Genomic DNA, 25,728 nt, shown 5'->3' with positions numbered 1-25,728 from the left:
GATTTAGTGATCGGCGAAATGTTGGCACAAGAAGACGGTGGGAAGGAATACATTATTGCATACTTTAGTCGTCATTTTCTCGGCACCTTCACTCGGTACGTGTTTATTCAAAAAAAATTAAACATGTTTTTATATTATTATACATGTACCAATTTTTGGCATTATCTACTTTCTAGTATACGTGTGAAAACTTGCCAACGGACGTGTTTAATTATTTATGTTACAACAACCGATTCCTAGTGATTATATGGGAAGAGGAAATTACAACCTGTGAACACAATGGTATGTAAATGGGCATCCAAAGGAGCATCCATCCGAATGATGTAACACATATCGTGCAAGTGAATGAAGAAAAAGAAATCATACCAACTGACTTTTTGGGGCTAGATGAAACCACGACAAACTTCACAATATTATGGCCATCCAACCACAGCGGGAATTTCATGCCCTCATAAACAATACCGACCTAATTGAAAAGAACAAAATAGAAATTTCAGGCATTAGAACTGAACATGGAATTGTAAATAAGCAATATGGAAAATAATGAAGCGTGTTGCACAGATGATTTAATTCATTGCAAGACATGAATTAACAGCCAGGGGAACATGTGATTAATAATAAGAGATATTTTTCCGATAGAGCTTAGAAACTTCAGTAGGCCAATGAAATCAGCAAGCGCGGGAAATAAACTAACTAGTACCGAAAGCATAGAATACCTGCTGCAAGATGGTTTCTTCAGCCAAATCGGCACGGCTCTCCAGTATCTCCCAGTCATCCTCGCTAAAGGGCTCGATGCTGACCGAGTCAGCTCGGGTCAGAGAGCGAGCTACGCTGAGTTGAGCCACCGTTCCATCAGGCAGTGAAATGCACTCTGCCAGCTCCTGCGCAACCTGCAAGGCTCCACCATCTGAGGTCATGCCGCAAATACCCGGAGCATGCTTATTTCTATGCAATGTAGAGAGCGCGTTTAAGGTTATCAATTTGAGGATAATCGGAGATGATCATTGCAATTCTGCAACCCAGGGTCGGCAATTTACAAACTAGTATTGGATTAGATGACGACATTTACTCTAGAAAGTTCTTGATAGAAAAAGTTTGATCCCCAAAACTTCCCAAGCTAGCATTAGTTCGGTGAACGGTGCCAGTAAATTTGGAGTCCCGGAGGTTCGAAGCCTTTGCCGTCAATATATATATATGAAGGGCGGAACAGGGTCGTCACTCACCTCGATGGCGCGGGAGCGGGACGCGGCGCCGGACCAGGCGAGGGACCACCGCGCGCCGGCGGCGGCGCGGAGGTCGAGCGCGAGGACGGGCGGGAGGTCGCCGGAGGCGGAGGTGCGGGAGAGGGCCTGGATGAGGTGGAGCGGGAGCGCGACGAAGCAGCTCCGGGCGCCGCCGACGACGCGCACCTCCACCTCCATCCCACCACCGCTCCCCATGCCCTTCTGCCGGAGTTGGACTGATGGATTTACCTTCTGTTCGGAGTTCGGACGGATGGTCAAATAAGTCAACTGCCTGCTGATTTACTATTTTTTTCCGTGGAGCTGCCTTTTATAGCGGTGCGGATAGGGGGTTTTCATCAAAAGGAAATAGTTGGATGGAATTAATGGTAAGTCCCGTTTGGAAGGAATACAAAAGGCGCAAAACTTGACATGTCATGGAGTATCACAGAATCCTACAAGAATCAAAACCAAAATTAAAAATCTCTAAAACTATCATTTGGATGTCATGTCACGCAGAAAAAACACAAGAACCATAGAACAGAATGAAGAATACAGGCAGGATCTCATGTCTGGTTTCCTTCATAAGTACTGTATTTTACTCCTATGGAATGGTCAATTTCATAGGAATTCACAGGAATGTAGGATATCTATTATTTTGTTCTAAACGGTCTGAAAGAAAATTTCCCTCTAAGGCTCTAAGAATCTTATTCGCCAAAAAAAAACGGGGTCCTAAAATTATGGCAAGGCAGATCAGAGAGTAGCAACACGATGATGGTCTTTTTTATAAGTATATACATATATTTAAATACGAGTTTCACAAGAAAAAGCTAAATTTCTATTAGTCAGAGAAAATTCCCATGGGTCAACCGTGAGCGTCTGATTTTCGTATTCGCTCTCCAACGTGGTTCCAAGAAGTTTTACTACAAGCTCCAGATCACATGATTGACAACATTCTGTTGGTTGCATGGCGTGTTTGGTTTGCAAGGAATGAGGTAACTCGTGATAAACCTTTGCCATCGGTTGAGGGTTCAAAGAGATTTCTTTGCAGCTATTTGCGGACCTTACGGAACATGAAGGATCATCCAGTTGAGGCTATTATCAAAGGAAAGCAACTTGTGGTAGAGTCAGCTCAAAATCCAGATCGTTCAGCAAAAGTGAAGATTCCAGATAAACCGTGGTGTGTGTAAACCCCCGACTGGGTGGGTGAAACCCACGATCGATGATTCTTTCAAGGGAGATGATGCTCTGTTTGCGAGACGAGTTCGGAAATTTAATTTTCACTGCTTGTCGCTTTATTTCGTCTTGTGTTTCCCCTCTTGAAGCTGAACTAAAGGCATGCAAGGAAGGGCTCAACTAGCGTTGCATCGCTCTAAGCTTCCTATCAACATTGGAACAGACTGCTCAATGCTAGTGGATGCGGTGAGGGCCTCAACACTGGATATATCTCCTTTTACTTTCGCCTTGTGTCACTTGGTTAGGCTCGGGGCCTGGCGACATTGTTCAGTTCCTCGAGCTTGATCGATCTGTAACCCTTTGTGAGTAATAAAGTCCCCTTTTTGCCTGCAAAAAAAAAGAGCGGCAACAGACGATCCTGCACAGATTATTTCTTGAACAAAGCTTAAACAATCCCACTTTCATATCATATCATGTTTTCAACTCCTGTTAAACCAAGCTATCGAGCACCAGAAAAATCGTTGCTAACAGTGAAAGGACAACCAATTTACATCAAAGCCAATTGGCTGTTCTACTTTTGCTTTCTGATTTCTGTTTCATCTCCACTCAGTCCTCTGAGAAAGAAAAATGTTGTGCTCAGTTCAGACTCTTTTCTGAAAACATGTCCTTGAAGGTTCTTATCTGCTTGCAGCTGTAAGAGTCTTCTTGGCGTGTCATCGACTCATCATGACACAGGCAGCAGCACAGTTGTTGTCAGCTAATGGTGTGGACATCACCTGTTGAACGGTGGGTTCTTCTGAAACGCCTCAGGAGCAAACGACGGGAAGGACTGGGTGGTTCGCCCCCTCTCCCCCCTCGCATCGTGGTGATCAGCATTGAGCTCCCTCCTGTCATCTGGCTGCGCTCTCGTGTCCGCTTCATTCCTTTGAGATCCAGCTACAGCGGCGCTCATAACAGGCCCGCCGAAGAATATCGATTGTCCAGAGTGTGTCAGCCACTCAGAAGGCTGTCCGGATGGCAATGCTGAAGAAGATACATTCATCGGTGTGAGATTTCTGCCACGGTTGTTGTTGCTGCCTGGCTCACCACTTGGGTTTTCCAAGAAAGGCGGTGCTCTTGCCGGTTGATCAGCAGCAACGCGGCCATCAGCTCCCCTGGGTCTTGCGGGTGCGGGTGCTACCGACACGTACCGACCGGCGTCTTGATCCCAAACAACTGATGCTCTTCGGTTCTCCCTAACGTAGGACGTCGCTGACTGGAACATTGGGTTGGTGACCTGCTTAGTTGGAGGAACAGGCGGCCTTGGTATTGGCCTCTCTGGTGGTGGAGGTGGGCGGGATGATGGCATATTGATCTGCGTGTGAGGTGCAAGCTTGTGGATGTGGACCGGGCTGCCCACACTGCTGGCGCTCTGCGTGCCAGTCTCGTAGTCATCGTGGCTAGCGAGGCTCTGAGGATACGAGTTCTGAAGAGAAAACAGTTTCAGGCCACCCCTCTGTTCCCTTGCTGCGCTGTAATCAGCACTTATGCTGCTCCTGACACTGCCGTTGCCGCTGGAGCTAAGGTCGGCATCATGGCCCCCGCGGGCATCTCTGGGTCGGAGGACGGAGGACGATGCCCGAGCTCTTGCAGCAGCTTTCATCGCCTCATTGCCGTCCAGCTTCGCAAGCTTCCATGAACTGATTTTGACTTGCTTCTTGGCTTTGTTTGGTCTTTCAGCATGTCCTGTGGCATCAGGGTCGATGGTAGATGGTATCACGCCACGCTCCAAATGTGGGATAACTTCGTCTTGCTTCAACATAGGCACAAAAGTCACCAATAAAGCCTCCAAAAAAAATACTAATCTCTCGAAAAGATACAATATCAGATTGCTTAGCAAGCTTAAAATTCAGAAGGCGGGTATGCTCGTCGTCCAATGCTACCTTATCAACGAAAATCCTTGGAGGTGTGCACCATGCACCCTTGTAGTGAAGACCAAGAGAACTTCCGGCGCTGAATCCAGTAGTGGCTGAGTTTGTTGGGGAATAAATAATGTTTACCCTCTCTTCTTCCTCCTCATCTTGAGGTACTTCACTCATAGCTCTTATTGCGACAACATATTCATAAGTTGTGATCCCCTGACACAGAGCAAGCAAAAGAAATGTAACAATCCAATAAAAAAACAGGACCTTTGAATACGTACTACGCAAGGTGGGAATTGCGAGAAAACCTTTCTGATCAATAGCATGTGGAAGATGAACAGCTCTCCTAAAGGTCCGCAAGCAACTAGAGACAGAAGAGTAGATATTCCCTGTACATAAGAAATACACATTCAGTCAGCTAACGGCAAGGTCATACAAAAAAAATAGTGGAACAATTATCTTGCAGGGCTATACAGTTTTAGGCGTCTAATCATGATCTCCAAAATTTAATAGTTACGGAAATAAAGAATGACAGCTTACCACAATAACTGCAAATGCAGGACGAGATAATCCATAAATCTTGTCATGAATAATTTTTTCAGCATTCTTGTTGATGAAGCACAGAACAAAAACAGCAATGCCCATCCCAACTTCAATAGCAAGCTGTCATACATGAGGTCAGAAATAAATTAGCTTAGCAAGCAGATGATAAGTGAATAGAAGCTGCAAAAGTGCTATATTATTTTAAATATTATTTAGGTGACAATTAGGTATCAGGTAAGACCACTTTACAGACCCAGAGGAGACTGGTAGTCATCAGAGCAATAAATGTGAAATAGTTTTTGCGTCCAACACAGTTATTTAGCCACTGCAGCAGATGCAAACAAAAAAATCAGATATGCAAATAAAAACTGAAGGAAAATATAGCTTCTGTGTAAGAAATACCCGACAGTGATGATCAAATCCATCCACACACTTGTCACAACTTCTGCAATGTTTGCTGAATTGACAAACCTGAAATGTTTTCTACGTAAGTTAGAAAGATCTATATTGCAACCAAGTTTCTTGCTTCGTATAAGAAATAAAGCAAGCCCTTCTAGACTCCTTTCTTTTTGTAAATTAGCAAGATCTGGCGGTGTTGGTTTTCATTTTTTTACTTGTACCAAAGTTAGTGCAGAACGCTAAACAGATAGGACCTGTTGATAAGATGTGAGACATGGGAAATAAAATATTTCAAATTCAAACATCCACATATATGACTGTACCTCAGCGTTACATAATGTGCAGAACAGTGCACCTTCTCCATCAACTTCATTCTCTGAATCATCAGACTTCCTGCAATCCTCCTTACTAAACAAAGCACAAATGAAGCCTCCAATGTAGCACCCTGATCTTCTTCTTGGTGGTTGCACACTTATATTTATATTTGTATCTACAGCCGCTAAATCTCCTTGGTTAGAACGCACATTTTGAGAGCTCCTACAAGTAGATGTGGGGGAGTTTGTTCCAGTAGCAATGCCAGTTTTCCCAGGCAAATTTGTGCCCTGCAAGCCAGCATTACTTTCTGGTGCATTGACATAACCATCGTCAAACTTTGACATGATCCCAGGATCTGCAGGGTTTATAGTAGTGCACCGGATATAAAGGACGAAGACAGCAATTGCCTGAAGGAATTGCCACCAAGAATTGAAATAGTAAACACATAGAACGTAAAAAACAGCAGAGGAAAGTAACAATCCTTAAATGATGAGAAATAAATACAATATAGGTGCAATATGGCAGGCTTACCACAGGAGTGTAGATACCAATTGCGACATACTTAAGGATTTGTGTTCCCAAAAATGGTGCAAAGAAGGCGTAAAAAGCAGCCACCAGAAGTAAGAAAATAAAAATTGCAACGATCTGTTCAATAAGAGATTAAGAACATAGTCATTCCCCGGTCCAAAAGTATGAAATGGTCAACTTCAAGTCATATTTGAAATTTCTATCCGTGTATAAGGTGAACCGGAAAATGTGGGATGGAAAAACGCATAGAGGCATATGACCAACTATCGATAGCAGAACCTATGAAACGCACCGCCCAAATTTGTCGCATATGTATTGCTTTCTGACATTGCAATAAAGGTCTTGTCTTTGCAGGGCATTACAGACAGGAACAGTCCAACACCGCAAGTTTTTTCTTCTCTTTTAGCACAATTAAACACAAAGTTTGGATTTCAGAGGAATTGCATATTGTAGAATCAAATGGTACAAGTCCGGAAACTTGCAAACACTATAAAGCTAGTACTAGTTCTAAGTAACAGTAGTACAGTACTATAACCAATGCCATGGCCAAGGCATTACTTCAGGAGCTAGAGCTACTGGTTACTAAATGTGAATGAACCAAATAAGTTCGCTCCCTTTGCACCAATTTCAGTCGACTTGTGCGGACCAGAAGCCAATCCATGATTACAAAGGGGATCATCCAGATAAATAGGATGAAACCAAAGGGGGTCCCCGCTTCAAGACTACAAAAGACAACCCAGGTTCATGCCTAGTAGATGGGGGAATCAGGAATTTAAGGAGCCTGCCCTAGATAATTCTCCCAAACATGCTTTTTCTTTTCTTTTAACACAAAATTCACGCAGATCTTGAACAGGTCCCTTGTTGCTATAAACCAGGAGCAAGAATCCTCCACGCTGGCATTGCGCCCTAGAGACTGAACTCCGATTAAAAAGCTGCATTTGACATTTATCTCCTCCAATCAACGACACAACGAGAGTAGAAGACGAATTATCAACTGAATTCTCGCTGCTGATCTGAACCGAATCCCCCGACTTTATCGCGGCCCTTGCAAGGCAGTCCGCATGAGCTGAACTCGCCTAGTAAATTCTACCACTGTAAGAAAGAAGAGAAACAGGCCGTCGAAAATCTCACCTGGAATGTGTGTACCGGAGGCTGCCATCCGTTCTTCCTCACCATGGCGCGCGGCCCCCTCTTCCTCCCTCCTCTCTCGCCGCCTTTGCCCGTGGTTTCTCGAGGGCAGTTCGAGACCGGAGACGAACAGAACGAGGCTGGAGATTTCTTTCTTTATAAAAAGAAAAGGAAAGAACGAACCTCACTCACGCTCACACAAACTCTCTCTCCCTTCTTTTCTTCCTTGTTTCCTGGCGATTATCTTTTACCGGGTTTGGGTTTCCGTTGCTTTCTCGGTGCTTGTTAGTTGGGGATCAGTTGAGGGCTGGCGCGGAGGAATCTCGTGGCCTGCCCGCGGAGAGAGAAGAGAAGACTGAAGCAAAGTCAAAAGGGAGCTTCAGTCTCGGAACTGAAGATGTGCAGCAGAGAGCTTTGCCTTTTCTCGGCTCACTCTCTGCTCTGCCTCTTAGACTACTCATAGTGGGAGTAACTTCACTAGTAACTAAGTGTCCAACTCAGCAAATTTGCTTACGTGGCAGTAAGTTAATGAGGAGAGAGGAGGATGGAGTAACATAGCTAGTTACTGTAACATCACACTTCCCAAGGTACAATGAGTCTATAAGCTAATTAATGAAGACATATATGATACTCCCTCCGACTAGAATTACCTGCCGATCGGGTTTTTTGCGAAAACCCCCTCCCGCTTCTCCCGACCAATTTCGTGGTCCTCCTTCTTCTCCGCCCTAGAAAACATAGAGTAACATAGAGGAGGGAGTACTACTTTGATGTTACTAACCACTATAAATGTAGTAACATAGAGTAGTAACATGTGCATGTTACTACTCTATGTTATTTCCCACTATGACTAGTCTTAAATTCGCAGGTATTTCATGTCAAAAGAAAAAGCGAGTATTTTTCCTCTGGAAACGGACAGAATTACTATACTAAATGTTAGTTGGATTCGATACTACGTGGTACAGTACTGAACACGTATACAAAGTACTACGATAATGTTTCTCAAATGTAAACCAATGGAATTGCAGTACTCCTACTCAACCAAGCCTCAATCCGGTACTATAAAAAATATTGCTTGACCTGAAAGCATGCATGCATTGAATTAGTTAATTACTCTAGGTGGCACGTACGTACTAAACAACCTGATCCTCAATTTGTACTGTCTATGTATGCTAAGCTAAGCGTCATGTCGATGTGTGGGGTGCAGCCAAAGGAATGTTGGCCTCGTTTGTTTAGCAGAAAGAACAATTAAGTGTGGTAAGCGTAGGTAGATGAGTGCCGGATCGAATGATTGCTGGGCGCCTGGGCGTTAATCAGTCGATAATGATGCATCACATTTCAAGAAGTGCCAACCACTTTCTATGGCTTCTTCTCCCGGCAGGCGTGGTCTCTTCTCCTGGGCAGGTGTTCTCCTGGTCCAACACCTTTTTCTTCATCCTCGGCTTATTCTTCATTGAGGATGCTCATCCTTTCCTTTTTTGTTTTTTTATTCTTGTGGTTGTTTTGTGTTTCAGCTTTTGAGAAGCTTCTTATGCTTTTCTAGGTAGACGTGTTTCTTTTAGGGCATGGTCAGCGGGTGGCTTGAACTGACTGCCCCGCAGGCCTAGTTCGGTTCGGGTGTCAGATGATAGGCTCGGATGCTGCTTTGGGTTATCAGTAGTCTCCCTAGAAAGAGGCTGCCTCTCCGATAGAAAAGGTGCGGAGAGATGAGAGAGGAAGAGAGAAATGAGTGCATAATTGACGAAAGAGATTGGTAGCCCGAGCTTAGATGGAAAACAAATAAACTACTGCCTCACGTCTCCCTAGAAGTTGTTAGCTTCGAAAGCAGTATCATCGTATGCCACCATAGGTTGGTTCCTTAACAGGAAAATGTCATGATGGACGGACCTAGCAGACTCATTTTATTCGAGTGGTGAGATTACATTTTACAAAAAAAGGTCTAACAAGTTGCTAGCATAGCAAATTGGCCTTGTAATTTTACACAAAGAACCCTAGACTAAATAAAGTGAAAGCAATCGAGTCCTTCTCCATGGCTCAACTGATCTCGCTTGCACTCATGCCCAGCAACGCCGCTGCCTAGGACACGCCACTTGGGATGATGTCGTTGTGACTTCGCAGGATAGAGGAGAGTAAGGGCCTACGCATCGTCTTCACATCTGGAGGTAGAAGCATGACCATCTCATGGCCTAGATAAGCAAGGGAGAGATGGGCACCATCATCGCAAGTCTCGAGCTTGAGAACAACCGGGAACGTCTGCAGCCCGACTTCCAACCTCATGTCTGAAACCATCACCTCGATGGTTCGAGATCAGAGACTAGCCGACACACACCATCAGATCTAAGCCACCACTGGGCCTTTATTGAAGGGGATGCAGTGGTGAGATCACCTCCATATCTGGCTCCAGCTACTGGAGGACTGCAAATAGAAACGACACCACCAACCACCGGTCGCAAGCACCGTAGTTGAGCTCCCCGGCGGCATAACGTCAAATCCCTTGGGAATAGACCAACCTAGCTCGCCTACTACTACTATGCACAAAGGGGGGAAACTCACTCCGGTTAGCGAGGCTGCCTGAGGAGAAGGGGAGAGGAGCCAGGAGGAACTAGGGGGTGTGTTTGGTATCCCGGGGCTACTCAGAATCTCTCCTCCCAACCGAGATTTTAAGGGGATACAATGTTTGTTAGGACGGCTCTTCCCATCTGCGCACTGCTCAAGGGATACAGAAAATGTCCGAGAGCCGGGATGAGGAGCGAAGCTCAAATCGAGCTTCACAGCACGCCCAGGCTGAACTCATCCTGCAAAACACTATACAGGCCCGGCACCATCCCCGAGACCCTCATCCCCACCTATTATTCTTCTCATTTCTCCCCACCTCCTCTCCTGTCAACCTCCAGCCCGCCCTCCCGCCGCCGCGACGGACGAGCACCTCCACGCAGAGCTCCGCCGTGCCCAGGTCATGTCGCTGTCGGCCGCACTGATGTGGGCATTACCCTTCGCTTACCCGACATTAGTCTACCTCCTTTGGCCCAACAAGGGGCCCATAAGAATGGCCCTGGCCCAAGGTGTGGGCTCATACGTCGGTTACTACAGAGAAGACTTACAAGAAAATGGATTCTTGATGAACAAGGCAAGAAGATGTCGATACCGGAAATAATAGATTAGATCTTGATGTAACCTAGTCGAGTTCGGACAGGACTCTTGAGACCTGGCCTCCCATATAAAGGCCAGGAGAGGGCCAGCCGAACAAGAACACACGAAACCCGCACAATCTAGCATACACAAACCCTAGAAACATTGTCTCTCGGCGAGTTCACCATAGTAGTCTATCGGCTACCCCATTGTAACCTATTTTACTCGATAAATGAAGATCAGACAAGCAGGAAGTAAGGGTTTTACCTCATCGAGGGCCTCGAACCTGGGCAAATCTCGCTCCATGTTCGTTTGGTATCCGATGTCTCGTGTTAACTTGCAGGATTCCGTCAACCCCAAGCCCCTCATGGTGGGCATTGCCGAGGAGCCCCCTCGTTAATTGGCGCCGTCTGTGGGAAACCTGCTGGTTCAAGATACTTCATCGGTTGTTCCGACCATGTCGGCTACATCTTCGTCGGCATCACCACTACCATCGGCTCCATCGTCGCCGAACTCGGGGAACTCGATTCTCTTCGGGTCCTTCGAGTTCACTCCGCACACCGACGCGTTGCGTTCGGCCTTCTCAGGCCCGCGCAGCGGGATGGACATGACGTTCGGGAGCGTCCACTTCCGCGTTGACTCTAGTGGCGTTCTTCGGCTCCCAAACCCGATCGCTTCTGGCGCGGCGACAGCCACGACTTCATCGACAGCTACATCTACTGCTTCATCACCAATCGCGGTCGACCTATCGGTTGCACCGTCGGTGTCGACTCCGGCCTCTCTGTCATCGTAGCCATCACGTCGAACCATGCCCACCATGTCTGTCGGGTCTGATGACTCCGGGTCATCGGACCTGACATCGTACTACTGCCTCGACTACGACACCAGGCATGGACTTTGCTCGGATGCCTCTCCGTTCGTGTGCAGCGTCAAGTACTCCTTCGACGAAGAGGTCATCGACAACGCCATCCCTTTAGCCACGATGCAAGCGGCTCATCACCAAATATGCGTCATCGTCAACCCTCAAACGGGAGTCGAGATCTCCACGTGGGAGCACACCCCATGTGCCAATGGCGAGCGACGACGAGATGACGAAGCCAGCGGCAGCAATGTCGATAGCACTTTCACTGTCTCTAGGGAGGAGTGGGGTGCGGCTCGCAACGCCGTAATCAACAACACCCAAATCCCCATCGGAGTATCGACAGGCACCCTCAGCGCTTATCATGTCATTCTGGAGAAAAACTAAGCCCGGTTAGCTAAAGAGCAAGCTGACCTTGATTGGCGCCGGCAGGCTACCGATCTATCGAGCGAGCGATGAAGGGGGCTATCCTCTCTCGGGAGTGCCTCTAGGAGCAACCAAGGGTCTGGGAGATTCCGTCCGCGTATCCCCCGCCTCTCGGAGGCAGACACAAGAGAGATCACATCAAACCCCTCCAATCCATTCATGACAATGGATATGGCAGGCATGCTCAAGCCCAAAACTGTCGAAGGAGTGACAGCAAACCTCGCAGCTTATTTAATTACTAACCAGCCGACACCTGACAATCTGATGGCACCAGCTCATCGGGGTGCCCTGGAAAGTCTCGGAATCCTCGGGGACAAGCTCATCCCCAGGAAGGAGAAATCTACACATCACGACAGTGGTTCTCGGCATCGCTCATCATTAAAGGACGCTCACAACGATATTACGCAGAGTAAAATTGACAAGGCTCGCCGCCGACGTGATGCACGTGCTGGCTTTGACAGTGATGATTCTAAAGAAACTCAATAGCACGACGGTGAACTCCGTGGTGCTGATTGCCTTAGCCACAAAATTTGAGAGGCGATTCCACCGAAGAGATTCAAGCCAACACCTACCGATGTTGCCAAGTACGACGGTCAGCAGGAGCCGAGATCATGGATAGATGACTATCTACATACTGTGATCCTGCACAAGTGGAATCAAGTGGCGGCGATGCAGTGTCTACAACTGTACCTCAAAGATTCGGCACGAGTATGGATGAGGCCTGCCGAAAGGATCCATCAAGATTTGGTCGACGGCTTCGTCAAAAACTTTCAAGCCACATACAAGAGACCCATTGGAGTTGAAGAGCTACGCCAATGCCACCAAAAGCCAAAGAAGTCGATGCGTTCATATATCGGGTGCTTCACCAAACTTCTGAATGCTGCCAAAGATGTCTCTGTTGACAGGGCAATCGACTCTTTCATCGATGGCATCCGACGAGAATCCTACATCAAAGAACTCAGGCATAAGAAGCCAAAAACTATCACCAAACTCATGGAGATTGCCAACAGTTGGGCTGATGGTGAAGACCATGTACGAAAACCGCGCCCATGCAACAATGATGAAGAGGATGATCAAAAGCACGAAAACGATTCGGGTCATCGACGCGACCGGAGCAAAAAGAGGAGAGACCATGGGTATAAAACCTTCGGTGATGCCAACATCGTTGCAACAAGCTACACTGATTGACGCGATGATCGGTATGATGATCCGCGTACTGACCGACGCGACAATCGTCGAGATAGCAACCGCAGCGGGTCCGGAGGAAGTCGAGGTAATTGGAGGGATCGACCACCACTAGTATCGGAGCTACCGTTCGCGGAGCAACTGAACGCTCCTTGTTACATACATGCATACATCGACCTGAAGGACAACGTCAAGAAGTTGAGCCATCTGCTCAGGGACTGTCGACAGTTCCTCGAGCTCCAAAAGTTTAACAAATCAGCCAAAGGATAAACATACCCAACGGCAAGGATCGCAACCCCCTAACCCGCCACCTGCACCACAACATCAAGTTCAGCAAGTCCAGCCTCGCGCACCAGGGAATTTGGATCTCTCCCATCCAGTGACCTTTTTCCTTCTCTGCTCGAGTAGAGGTACCGGCGGTGATGTTCTTGGTGCGCTTGGTCCGAGGAGGCATGGCGGCGAAGCAACGACACGTAGGAAGAGAGGGAAAAGCTTGGTGTAGGACATGCACATGGTGGTGGAGAACGCAGGCAATGGCAGGAGCAGAGGAGCTTGTGCGGCAGAGTGAACAAGAGGAAATGAGATCTAGTATTACCCCTTTAACCTAGAAGATGAAACGGTTGTACCATTGGATGCGCGTGAAACAATCTCGGCCTTACGCGTGGCAGGGAAGTAAAAATACTTTTAAAGTTTAGTTTGGAAATAGAGGAGTTACTGCGCGCGTGTCGGGAATTTTGGAGAACGTGCGAGCCCCACTTCGTGCGACGTGGGGGGAGAGTAGAAATTTTGGACCCACAGAACAGTGGTCCACTGATACGTCTCCGACGTATCGATAATTTCTTATGTTCTATGCCATATTATTGATGATACCTACATGTTTTATGCACACTTTATGTCATATTCGTGCATTTTCTGGAACTAACCTATTAACAAGATGCCGAAGTGCCGGTTCTCGTTTTCTGCTGTTTTTGGTTTCAGAAATCCTAGTAACGAAATATTCTCGGAATTGGACGAAATGAAGACCCAGGGGCCTATTTTTCCACGGAGCTTCCAGAAGACCGAAGAACATACGAAGTGGGGCCACGAGGTGGCGACACCACATGGCGGCGCGGCCAAGGGGGGCCCGCGCCGCCCTATGGTGTGGGCCCCTCGTCAGGCCCCCGACTCTGCCCTTCCGCCTACTTAAAGCCTCCGTCGCGAAACCCCTAGGCGAAAAACCATGATACGGAAAACCTTGCGAGACGCCGCCGCCGCCGATCCCATCTCGGGGGATTCTGGAGATCTCCTCCGGCACCCTGCCGGAGAGGGGATTCATCTCCCGGAGGACTCTACACCGCCATATTCGCCTCCGGAGTGATGAGTGAGTAGTTCACCCCTGGACTATGGGTCCATAGCACTAGCTAGATGGTTGTCTTCTCCTCATTGTGCTTCATTGTTGGATCTTGTGAGCTGCCTAACATGATCAAGATCATCTATCTGTAATACTCTATGTTGTGTTTGTCGGGATCCGATGGATAGAGAATACCATGTCATGTTAATTATCAAGTTATTACATATGTGTTGTTTATGATCTTGCATGCTCTCCGTTACTAGTAGAGGCTCGGCCAAGTTTTTGCTTTTAACTCCAAGAGGGAGTATTTATGCTCGATAGTGGGTTCATGCTCGCATTGACACCTGGGACGATGATGAGAAAGTTCTAAGGTTGTGTTGTCGTTGTTGCCACTAGGGATAAAACATTGGCGCTATGTCCGAGGATGTAGTTGTTGATTACATTACGCACCATACTTAATGCAATTGTCCGTTGTTAGCAACTTAATGCCGGAGGGGTTCGGATGATAACCTCGAAGGTGGACTTTTTAGGCATAGATGCGGTTGGATGGCGGTCTATGTACTTTGTCGTAATGCCCAATTAAATCTCACTATACTTATCATGTCATGTATGTGCATTGTTATGCCCTCTCTATTTGTCAATTGCCCGACCGTAATTTGTTCACCCAACATGCTTTTATCTTATGGGAGAGACACCTCTAGTGAACTGTGGACCCCGGTCCATTCTTTTAATACTTGAAATACAAATCTGTCGCAATACTTGTTTTACTATTTTCTCCGCAAACAATCATCTTCCACACAATACGGTTAATCCTTTGTTACGGACAAGCCGGTGAGATTGACAACCTCATCTGTTTCGTTGGGGCAAAGTACTTTGGTTGTGTTGTGCGAGGTTCCACGTTGGCGCCGGAATCTCCGGTGTTGCGCCGCACTACATCCCGCCGCCATCAACCTTCAACGTGCTTCTTGACTCCTACTCGGTTCGATTAAACCTTGGTTTCTTGCGAGGGAAACTTGCCGCTGTGCGCATCACACCTTCCTCTTGGGGTTCCCAACGGACGTGTCAACTACACGCATCAAGTAAATTTACGGCGCCGTTCGTTGGGGAGATCAAGACACGGCTGCAAGGGGAGTCTCCACTTCTCAACCTCTTTACTTTGTTTTTGTCTTGCTTTATTTTATTTACTACTTTGTTTGTCTGCATTATATCAAAACACAAAAAAATTAGTTACTTGTTTTACTTTACTTAATATCATGCATGTTTTTATTTCACTAGTTAAGCATAATGGAAAACAACAAAAATATGAGAGATCTTTATGAACTTTATCTTGAATTAGGACATGATGTGTTTGAAGAGAGAATTTAAAAACCCATGGAACTTTATATGCATGCTGATGGGAATGTTATTACTATGGATGCTTTGAACACCATTGTTGCTAATGCTATGGAAAATTCTAAGCTTGGGGAAGCTGGCTCTGATGAGCATGATCTTTTTAGTCCCCCAAGCATTGAGGAGAAAATTTTCTTTTATGATTACAATATGCCTCCTATATATGATGATAGCCGCTTTGTTGAATTTGCTCCCACTACAACTAATAAAATTGATTATGCTTATGTGGAGAGTAATTATTTTATGCATGAGACTCATGATAATAATGCTTTATGTGATAGTTATATTGTTGAGTTTGCTCATGTTGCTACTGAAAGTTATTATGAGAGAGGAAAATATGGTTGTAGAAATTTTCATGTTACTAAAATGCCTCTCTATGTGCTGAAATTTTTGAAGCTACACTTGTTCTATCTTCCTATGCTTGTTGCTTTGCTCTTCATGAACTTGTTTATTTACAAGATTCCTATGCATAGGAAGCATGTTAGACTTAAATGTGTTTTGAATTTGCTTCTTGATGCTCTCTTTTGCTTCAAATACTATTTCTTGCGAGTGCATCATAAAAACTGCTGAGCCCATCTTAACGGCTATAAAGAAAGAACTTCTTGGGAGATAACCCATGTGTTATTTTGCTACAGTACTTTGTTTTATATTTGTGTCTTGGAAGTTGTTTACTACTGTAGCAACCTCTCCTTATATTAGTTTTATGTTTTGTTGTGCCAAGTAAAGTCTTTGATAGAAAAGTAAGTACTAGATTTGGATTACTGCGCAGTTCCAGATTTCTTTGCTGTCACGAATCTGGGTCTACCTCCCTGTAGGTAGCTCCGAAAATTAAGCCAATTTACGAGCATGATCCTCAGATATGTACGCAACTTTCATTAAATTTGAGCATTTTCGTTTGAGCAAGTCTGGTGACCTAATAAAATCCATCTTTACGGACTGTTCTGTTTTGACAGATTCTGTCTTTTATTTCGCATTGCCTCTTTTGCTATGTTGGATGAATTTCTTTGATCCACTAATGTCCAGTAGCTTTATGCAATGTCCAGAAGTGTTAAGAATGATTGTGTCACCTCTGAACATGTGAATTTTTATTATGCACTAACTCTCTAATGAGTTGTTTCGAGTTTGGTGTGGAGAAAGTTTTCAAGGATCAAGAGAGGAATATGATGCAATATGATCAAGGAGAGTGAAAGCTCTAAGCTTGGGGATGCCCCGGTGGTTCACCCCCGCATATTCTAAGAAGACTCAAGCGTCTAAGCTTGGGGATGCCCAAGGCATCCCCTTCTTCATCGACAACATTATCGAGTTCCTCCCCCGAAACTATATTTTTATTCCGTCACATCTTATGCACTTTGCTTGGAGCGTCGGTTTGTTTTTGTTTTTTGTTTTGTTTGAATAAAATGGATCCTAGCATTCACTTTATGGGAGAGAGACACGCTCCGCTGTAGCATATGGACAAATATGTCCTTAGGCTCTACTCATAGTATTCATGGCGAAGTTTCTTCTTCGTTAAATTGTTATATGGTTGGAATTGGAAAATGCTACATGTAGTAACTCTAAAATGTCTTGGATAATTTGATACTTGGCAATTGTTGTGCTCATGTTTAAGCTCTTGCATCATATACTTTGCACCCATTAATGAAGAAATACTTAGAGCTTGCTAATTTGGTTTGCATATTTGGTTTCTCTAAAGTCTAGATAACATCTAGTATTGAGTTTTGAACAACAAGGAAGACGGTATGGAGTCTTATAATGTTTACAATATGTCTTTTATGTGAGTTTTGCTGTACCGTTCATCCTTGTGTTTGTTTCAAATAACCTTGCTAGCCTAAACCTTGTATCGAGAGGGAATACTTCTCATGCATCCAAAATACTTGAGCCAACCACTATGCCATTTGTGTCCACCATACCTACCTACTACATGGTATTTATCCGCCATTCCAAAGTAAATTGCTTGAGTGCTACCTTTAAAATTCCATCATTCACCTTTGCAATATATAGCTCATGGGACAAATAGCTTAAAAACTATTGTGGTATTGAATATGTACTTATGCACTTTATCTCTTATTAAGTTGCTTGTTGTGCGATAACCATGTTTCGGGGACGCCATCAACTATTCTTTGTTGGATATCATGTGAGTTGCTATGCATGTCCGTCTTGTCCGAAGCAAGAGAGATCTACCACCTTCATGGTTGGAGCATGCATATTGTTAGAGAAGAACTTTGGGCCGCTAACTAAAGCCATGATTCATGGTGGAAGTTTCGGTTTGGACATATATCCTCAATCTCATATGAGAATAATAATTGTTGCCACATGCTTATGCATTAAAGAGGAGTCCATTATCTGTTGTCCATGTTGTCCCGGTATGGATGTCTAAGTTGAGAATAATCAAAAGCGAGAAATCCAAAATGCGAGCTTTCTCCTTAGACCTTTGTACGGGCGGCATGGAGGTACCCCATTGTGACACTTGGTCAAAACATGTGCATTGCAAAGATCCGGTAGTCCAAGTTAATTAGGACAAGGTGCGGGCACTATTAGTATACTATGCATGAGACTTGCAACTTGTAAGATATAATGTACATAACTCATATGCTTTATTACTACCGTTGACAAAATTGTTTCATGTTTTCAAAATAAAAGCTCTAGCACAAATATAGCAATCGATGCTTTCCTCTTTGAAGGACCATTCTTTTTACTTTTATGTTGAGTCAGTTCACCTATCTCTCTCCACCTCAAGAAACAAACACTTGTGTGAACTGTGCATTGATTCCTACATATTTGCATATTGTACTTGTTATATTACTCTATGTTGACTATTATCCATGAGATATACATGTTACAAGTTGAAAGCAACCGCTGAAACTTAATCTTCCTTTGTGTTGCTTCAATGCCTTTACTTTGATTTATTGCTTTATGAGTTAACTCTTATGCACGACTTATTAATAATTGTCTTGAAGTACTATTCATGAAAAGTCTTTGCTTTATGATTCACTTGTTTACTCATGTCATTACCATTGTTTTGATCGCTGCATCCACTACATATGTTTACAAATAGTATGATCAAGGTTATGATGGCATATCACTTCGAAATTATCTTTGTTATCGTTTTACCTGCTCGGGACGAGCGAGAACTAAGCTTGGGGATGCTTGATACGTCTCCGACGTATCGATAATTTCTTATGTTCTATGCCATATTATTGATGATACCTACATGTTTTATGCACACTTTATGTCATATTCGTGCATTTTACGGAACTAACCTATTAACAAGATGCCGAAGTGCCGGTTCTCGTTTTCTGCTGTTTTTGGTTTCGAAATCCTAGTAACGAAATATTCTCGGAATTGGACGAAACGAAGACCCAGGGGCCTATTTTTCCACGGAGCTTCCAGAAGACCGAAGAACATACGAAGTGGGGCCACGAGGTGGCGACACCACATGGCGGCGCGGCCCCCCCTGGGGGCCGCGCCGCACTATGGTGTGGGCCCCTCGTCAGGCCCCCGACTCTGCCCTTCCGCCTACTTAAAGCCTCCGTCGCGAAACCCCTGAGGCGAAAAACCACGATACGGAAAACCTTACTGAGACGCCGCCGCCGCCGATCCCATCTCGGGGGATTCGGAGATCTCCTCCGGCACCCTGCCGGAGAGGGGATTCATCTCCCGGAGGACTCTACACCGCCATGGTCGCCTCGGGAGTGATGAGTGAGTAGTTCACCCCTGGACTATGGGTCCATAGCGGTAGCTAGATGGTTGTCTTCTCCTCATTGTGCTTCATTGTTGGATCTTGTGAGCTGCCTAACATGATCAAGATCATCTATCTGTAATACTCTATGTTGTGTTTGTCGGGATCCGATGGATAGAGAATACCATGTCATGTTAATTATCAAGTTATTACATATGTGTTGTTTATGATCTTGCATGCTCTCCGTTACTAGTAGAGGCTCGGCCAAGTTTTTGCTTTTAACTCCAAGAGGGAGTATTTATGCTCGATAGTGGGTTCATGCCCGCATTGACACCGGGATAGTGACGAGAAAGTTCTAAGGTTGTGTTGTCTTGTTGCCACTAGGGATAAAACATTGGCGCTATGTCCGAGGAAGTAGTTGTTGATTACATTACGCACCATACTTAATGCAATTGTCTCGTTGTTAGCAACTTAATGCTGGAGGGGTTCGGATGATAACCTGAAGGTGGACTTTTTAGGCATAGATGCGGTTGGATGGCGGTCTATGTACTTTGTCGTAATGCCCAATTAAATCTCACTATACTTATCATGTCATGTATGTGCATTGTTATGCCCTCTCTATTTGTCAATTGCCCGACTGTAATTTGTTCACCCAACATGCTTTTATCTTATGGGAGAGACACCTCTAGTGAACTGTGGACCCCGGTCCATTCTTTTAATACTTGAAATACAAATTTGCTTGCAATACTTGTTTTACTATTTTCTCTGCAAACAATCATCTTCCACACAATACGGTTAATCCTTTGTTACAGCAAGCCGGTGAGATTGACAACCTCACCGTTTCGTTGGGGCAAAGTACTTTGGTTGTGTTGTGCGGGTTCCACGTTGGCGCCGGAATCTCCGGTGTTGCACCGCACTACATCCCGCCGCCATCAACCTTCAACGTGCTTCTTGACTCCTACTGGTTCGATTAAACCTTGGTTTCTTACTGAGGGAAACTTGCCGCTGTGCGCATCACACCTTCCTCTTGGGGTTCCCAACGGACGTGTCAACTACACGCATCATCCACCAACAGTCGTGCCTTCCTGAGGCGACAACACATGGTCTTCGTCAGCGTCAACGTCAAGTTTGAGAAAATATTCGAGTTAACATGACAATATATGACGAGAAGTATAAATCTGGAGCCTATGTCCAGTTGCAAGCAGCCGACCATATGCTCAAGGGCTACTCTTATTAGCAGTATAGATTATACTGCTGATAAGACAAGGTGAATGATGAAAAAATATAGAGTTGGTTAACAACAAAGTTGAGCCTACACCCAAGTGCAAACACTCTATTGTAGCCTCGGGGGCTACTCCCATTGGGAGCGCTGGTCGCGCACCCGATGAAAATTGATAATAAAGAAAGCAAGATAGCAAGACAATATAGAATGGAACCGAAGAATTTCAGTTGTGTGCATACATCTTTGAGTTTCATAAAAATCGTCATGTACTCCCATCGGGAGTCAAGATATTATTCGGTGAAATACATCAAGCTGAAGAAATGGAGTATTCCATCAGCCGAACAAAGACACTCGATAATATATATTCTCAGAGCGCGTCCGTCGCGATAAAAACTCTAAATGTCGTGACATGCAAAAGGGTCACGAAGGTAAGACCCCAGGATCCATCATGTGTGGCGTGGTATTGCACCTGAATGCGCTCTCCCATTTTACCACATCAACATATGTGAAGAAAAATCCCAGCGAACGCGTTGGGTACTTGATAAAATAGTTGGAATTCAGTTTTCGGTAAGTCCTAAAGTGGCACGTACTAAGTTACACCAGTATCCCAGGTTCGAGTCCAGGGACTTGAATTTGAAGTAGGTTTATGCGGATTTTCCACAAGAGCAATTAACTGGTACCTGATCCGTCAGATGAACCAGCCTCATTTACCCTCATCCCTGACAATATAGATAATAGAAGGTTGTGTGTAATTCAGAAGTTGAAAGATGAAAATTTTGCCCGACTCTATGACTCGAGTAAAATCTCGGGGGCTACTAACATAGGTATGCCTGAGTGACATGTCGCATGAATACCCCTGGTCCATAATTGACGAAGAAAGCCCATGGAATCGAAGATTTCGAGGCCCATAAGGTTGAAGATGTTTGGATTAGGAAAATAGAGTTATTATAGGAAACCTGTATCAATATAGGGAAAGACCCAGCGCGGCCCGATAATCTGTACTTGTACGACATGGAAAACCCTCGGCTTCACCTCCTATATAAAGGGGAAGCTGTGGTCAAAATAAGGATCGAATCATTGAAAACCATAGCCACCATTTTTTGTTGAGTTGGACGCCTTTGTTCGTATGACAACCTTCGAGATCTACTTGCCCTCTACTTTCTACCAAAACCTAAGTCTACAATCTGTAGGCATTGACGAGTCGATACCTCGTGACATGGAGCTGAAGACATGTGGTTTGAGGGAATAGAGTCAATATAGGGAAACTTGTAGCAATATATGGAAAGTCCCAACGTGGCCCGATGTTTGTATACTTGTACATCACGAAAAGCCTCGGATTCGCCTCCTATATAAGGGCAAAGTTGAGGTCGAAGAAAGGATCGATCATTACTAAACCCTAGCCACCGTTTCTTTCTAGTTAGGCATATTTGTTCGTCTGATGTTGTGGGTATACTTCATGGGTGTACCATCGACAGTGCCTAGATCCGGCAAGCCCGGGTGGCCCATAGACGGTGATGGTGGCATGGGGCCCATCGGGCGGCCCAGTTGCTGTAGATCAAGATGGATGAAGTCCAACCCAGGAACAAGGAGCTGGATCCACCGACCAACTCTTGAAGTCGGATCCGGCCTGGCCCATTAGGGGTAGCCGGATCCGGTATGACGTGTAAGGGAAGGCGGATCCTTGACGTACACGGCAAGATAACATACCGTAGTTAGGTAACTTGTATTCCAGCTAGGACTCTCCGTGTAAACCCTAGATCCATGCGCCTTTATAAGCCGGATCCTGGGATCCCTAGAGGCACAACCACAACTCATTGTAACAACGCGAAAGCGCCCATATAATTCCAGACAAGTAGTAGTAGGCCCTGTCCTCGAGCAGGTGTTCTGAAGCTGGGTAAATCGCGTACCACTGTTCCGAGGACTCTCCGCCCTATGGCCCCTACTTCTTCTCCCCCTCGTGAGGATCCCTCCTCCGAGGTGTCGTCGATTAGGCAATGACAGTTGGCACCCACCGTGGGGCCTGCGGCGTCTGGAGGCCGGAACCGGGAGGGTTCTACCTTCGGAGGCATCGGTGACACCATCGACGTAAAGTTGGATTTACGCCTAATTCACATCGAGTAGACCCTGTTATTGTGAGAATTCTTAATTCAAGAGTTGTAGGGAGGGACTTATGTCACCACAAACCGAAACTAAAGCAAGTGTTGGATTTCAAGCTGGTGTTAAAGATTATAAATTAACTTACTACACCCTGGAGTATGAAACAGATCTATCCTGATGGTAGCAAGAGTAACAATACGGTCTATAATGCTACCTCAACATGTATAGTAAAAAAAATACTACGTAAAGAAAAAGGGGGTATGAAATATCCATAGTTGATGCATTAGATGGACGCCAAGTGATTGATACTATACCTCCCGGACCAGAACTTCTTGTTTCAGAGGGGGAATCCATCAAGCTTGATCAACCATTAACAAGTGATACGTCTCAAACGTATCTATAATTTCTTATGTTCCATGCTAGTTTTATGACAATACCTACATGTTTTGCTTACACTTTATATCGTTTTGATGCATTTTCCGGAACTAACCTACTAACAAGATGCCGAAGTGCCAGTTCCTGTTTTCTGCTGTTTTTGGTTTCAGAAATCTTACACATGAAATATTCTCGGAATTGGACGAAACAAAAGCCCATGATCTTATTTTTCCACGGAGCTTCCAGAACATCGAAGAAGAGTCGGAGACGGGCAGCAGGGGGCCCACACCATAAGGCGACGCGGGTGGCCCCCTGGCCGCGCCACCTGGTGGGGAGGCCGCCCCCTGGCTCCTCCGAGGCCGCCCTTCCGCCTATATATTCTCTCCGCCTCGAAAACCCTAAAAAGATAAGCCACGGGACGAGAAAAGTTACGCAGCCGCCGCCATCGCGAAGCCAAGTTCGGGGGACAGAAGTCTCTGTTCTGGCACGCCGCCGGGACGGGGAATTGTCCCCGGAAGGCATCTCCATCGACACCACCGCCATCTCCATCACCGCTGCTGTCTCCCATGATGAGGAGGGAGTAGTTCTCCCTCGAGGCTAAGGGCTCTACCGGTAGCTATGTGGTTAATGTCTCTCTCATGTACCTCAATACAATGATCTCATGAGCTGCCTTACATGATTGAGATCCATATGATGAGCTTTGTATCACTATTAATCTAGGTGCTACTCTAGTGATGTTATTAAAGTAGTCTATTCCTCCTTCATGATGTAATGTGGACAGTGTGTGCATCATGTAGTACTTGGCGTAGGTTATGATTGTAATCTCTTGTAGATTATGAAGTTAACTATTACTATGATAGTATTGATGCGATCTATTCCCCCTTTCATAGCTATTGTTGACGGTGTGTATGCTATGTTAGTACTCGGTCTAAATTGCAACGGTCTATTATGCTCTAGAGGTTACTTAAATATGAACTCCGAATGTTGTGGAGCTTGTTTACTCCGGCTTGAGGGAGCTCTTGTAGCCCTACACAATGAATGGTGTTTGTTATCAAACAAGAGAGTGTATGTAGCACAAGTGAGGAGAAGTTATTTATTTATTATGTGATCAATGTTAAGAGTGTCCACTAGTGAAAGTATGATCCCTAGGCCTTGTTTCCAAATACTGCAAACATCGCTTGTTTCTTGTTTTCTTGCATCTTTACTTCCTGCAATATTACCACCATCTATACCACCTGTGTTTTACTATCTCTTCGCCGAACTAGTGCACCTATACATCTGAAAAGTGTATTAGGTGTGTTGGGGACACAAGAGACTTCTTGTATCTTAATTGCAGGGTTGCTTGAGAGGAATATCTCTGACCTCTACCTCCCTGAGTTCGATAAACCTTGGGTGATCCACTTAAGGGAAACTTGCTGCTGTTCTACAAACCTCTGCTCTTGGAGGCCCAACACTGTCTACAGGAATAGAAGTGTGCGTAGACATCAAGCTATTTTCTGGCGCCGTTGCCGGGGAGGTAAGTTAAAAGGTATTCACATCCTCCGACTACTAAGCTATTTCCTAGCACTGTTGCCGGTGTGTGAGTACTCGAAGATATTTCCTTTAGATCCTGCAATTATATCTTTTTGTTTCTTGTTTTCACTAGTTAGGCTTAATGGAAAACAACAACAAAATGAGAGATCTTTATGAACTTTATCTTGAATTAGGACATGATGTGTTTGAAGAGAGAATTAAAAAACCCATGGAACTTTATATGCATGCTAATGGGAATGTTATTAGTATGAATTATTTGAACACCATTGTTGCTAATGCTATGGAAAATTCTAAGCTTGGGGAAGCTGGTTTTGATGAGCATGATATTTTTAGTCCCCCAAGTTTTGAGGAGAAAATTTTCTTTGATGATACTTTACCTCCTATTTATGATGATTATAATGATAGTGATATTTTGGTTCCACCTACTATGGAGGATAAAGGTTATTATGATTATACCATGCCTGCAATTTATGATGATTACAATGATGGTTATGGTAGTTTTACTCCCACTATTACTAATAAAATTGATTATGCTTATGTGGAGAGTAATAATTTTATGCATGTAGCTCATGATAAGAATGTTTCATGTGATAGTTATATTGTTGAGTTTGTTCATGATGCTACTGAAAGTTATTATGAGAGAGGGAAACATGGTTATATGCATCTTAATAATATTAAGTTTCCCCTCTTTATGTTGAGAATCTTGAAGTTGCGCTTGTGTTGCCTTTCTATGCTTGTTGCATTGTGCTTACATGACTTGTTTATTTACAAGATTCCTTTTCATAGGAAGTGGGTTAGGCTTAAATGTGTTTTGAATTTGCTTCTTGATGCTCTCTTTTACTTCAACTCTTATTTCTTGCGTGAGCATCATTAAAATTACCGAGCCCATCTTAATGGCTATAAAGAAAGCACTTCTTGGGAGACAACCCATGTTTTATTTTGCTACTGTTTTGTTGTGTCTTGGAAGTTGTTACTACTGTAGCAACCTCTCCTTATCTTTATTTTATTGCATTGTTGTGCCAAGTAAAGTCTTTGATAGTAAGGTTGATACTAGATTTGGATTACTGCGCAGAAACAGATTTCTTACTGTCACGAAATTGAGCAGCCCCGTCTGTAGATAACTCAGAAAAATCTACCAATTTACATGCGTGATCCTCAGATATGTACGCAACTTTCATTCAATTTGAGCTTTTTCATCTGAGCAGGTTAAGTGCCCCAGAAAAATTCGTCTTTACTGACTGTTCTGTTTTGGCAGATTCTGCCTTTTATTTCGCATTGCCTCTTTTACTGTGTTGAGTGG

At 44.8% G+C, this 25,728-nt stretch overlaps 2 protein-coding genes across 6 annotated transcripts; both read right to left on the bottom strand.

Annotated features, from left to right (window-relative positions):
• Positions 1 to 191: 191 nt before the first annotated feature.
• On the bottom strand, positions 192 to 1,439 carry LOC124650299 (peroxisome biogenesis protein 1-like). The gene is made up of 3 exons (XM_047189848.1): positions 1,224 to 1,439; positions 717 to 890; positions 192 to 466 (listed from the first exon to the last, which is right to left on the bottom strand). Exons 1-3 carry the CDS (start codon positions 1,437 to 1,439, stop codon positions 221 to 223), a joined length of 636 nt encoding a protein of 211 aa, XP_047045804.1. The 3' UTR covers positions 192 to 220.
• Positions 1,440 to 2,841: 1,402 nt separating this feature from the next.
• On the bottom strand, positions 2,842 to 7,632 carry LOC124658671 (probable protein S-acyltransferase 19). 5 transcript variants are annotated; one of them, XM_047196838.1, is made up of 10 exons: positions 7,214 to 7,632; positions 6,086 to 6,199; positions 5,563 to 5,961; positions 5,243 to 5,311; positions 5,094 to 5,165; positions 4,838 to 4,960; positions 4,606 to 4,686; positions 4,319 to 4,513; positions 3,120 to 4,188; positions 2,842 to 3,045 (listed from the first exon to the last, which is right to left on the bottom strand). In XM_047196838.1, exons 1-9 carry the CDS (start codon positions 7,256 to 7,258, stop codon positions 3,169 to 3,171), a joined length of 2,118 nt encoding a protein of 705 aa, XP_047052794.1. In that variant the 5' UTR covers positions 7,259 to 7,632; the 3' UTR covers positions 2,842 to 3,045; positions 3,120 to 3,168. The 5 variants fall into 5 exon arrangements, with proteins under 5 accessions (XP_047052794.1, XP_047052771.1, XP_047052844.1 ...); XM_047196815.1 differs by having other exon boundaries at positions 2,842 to 4,188; XM_047196888.1 differs by lacking the exon at positions 5,094 to 5,165 and having other exon boundaries at positions 2,842 to 4,188.
• Positions 7,633 to 25,728: the final 18,096 nt, after the last annotated feature.

Source organism: Lolium rigidum, chromosome 1 (assembly GCF_022539505.1).
Source record: "Lolium rigidum isolate FL_2022 chromosome 1, APGP_CSIRO_Lrig_0.1, whole genome shotgun sequence".
Classification (NCBI taxonomy): Eukaryota; Viridiplantae; Streptophyta; class Magnoliopsida; order Poales; family Poaceae; genus Lolium; species Lolium rigidum.
This window is presented reverse-complemented; position numbering and strand designations above follow the sequence as displayed.

What these genes read in the sequence shown, in the direction of transcription:
- LOC124658671 (XM_047196815.1), bottom strand. Translation starts at nt 7,258, where the DNA reads ATGGTGAGGAAGAACGGATGGCAGCCTCCGGTACACACATTCCAG. An exon ending in CTCCGGTACACACATTCCAG is followed by an intron (nt 6,200 to 7,213) that starts GTGAGATTTTCG and finishes CTTATTGAACAG; the next exon opens with ATCGTTGCAATTTTTATTTT. An exon ending in CAAGGATTTTCGTTGATAAG is followed by an intron (nt 4,189 to 4,318) that starts GTAGCATTGGAC and finishes CCTATGTTGAAG; the next exon opens with CAAGACGAAGTTATCCCACA.
- LOC124650299 (XM_047189848.1), bottom strand. Translation starts at nt 1,439, where the DNA reads ATGGGGAGCGGTGGTGGGATGGAGGTGGAGGTGCGCGTCGTCGGCGGC. An exon ending in CCCGCTCCCGCGCCATCGAG is followed by an intron (nt 891 to 1,223) that starts GTGAGTGACGAC and finishes GGAGCCTTGCAG; the next exon opens with GTTGCGCAGGAGCTGGCAGA. An exon ending in AAGAAACCATCTTGCAGCAG is followed by an intron (nt 467 to 716) that starts GTATTCTATGCT and finishes CTTTTCAATTAG; the next exon opens with GTCGGTATTGTTTATGAGGG.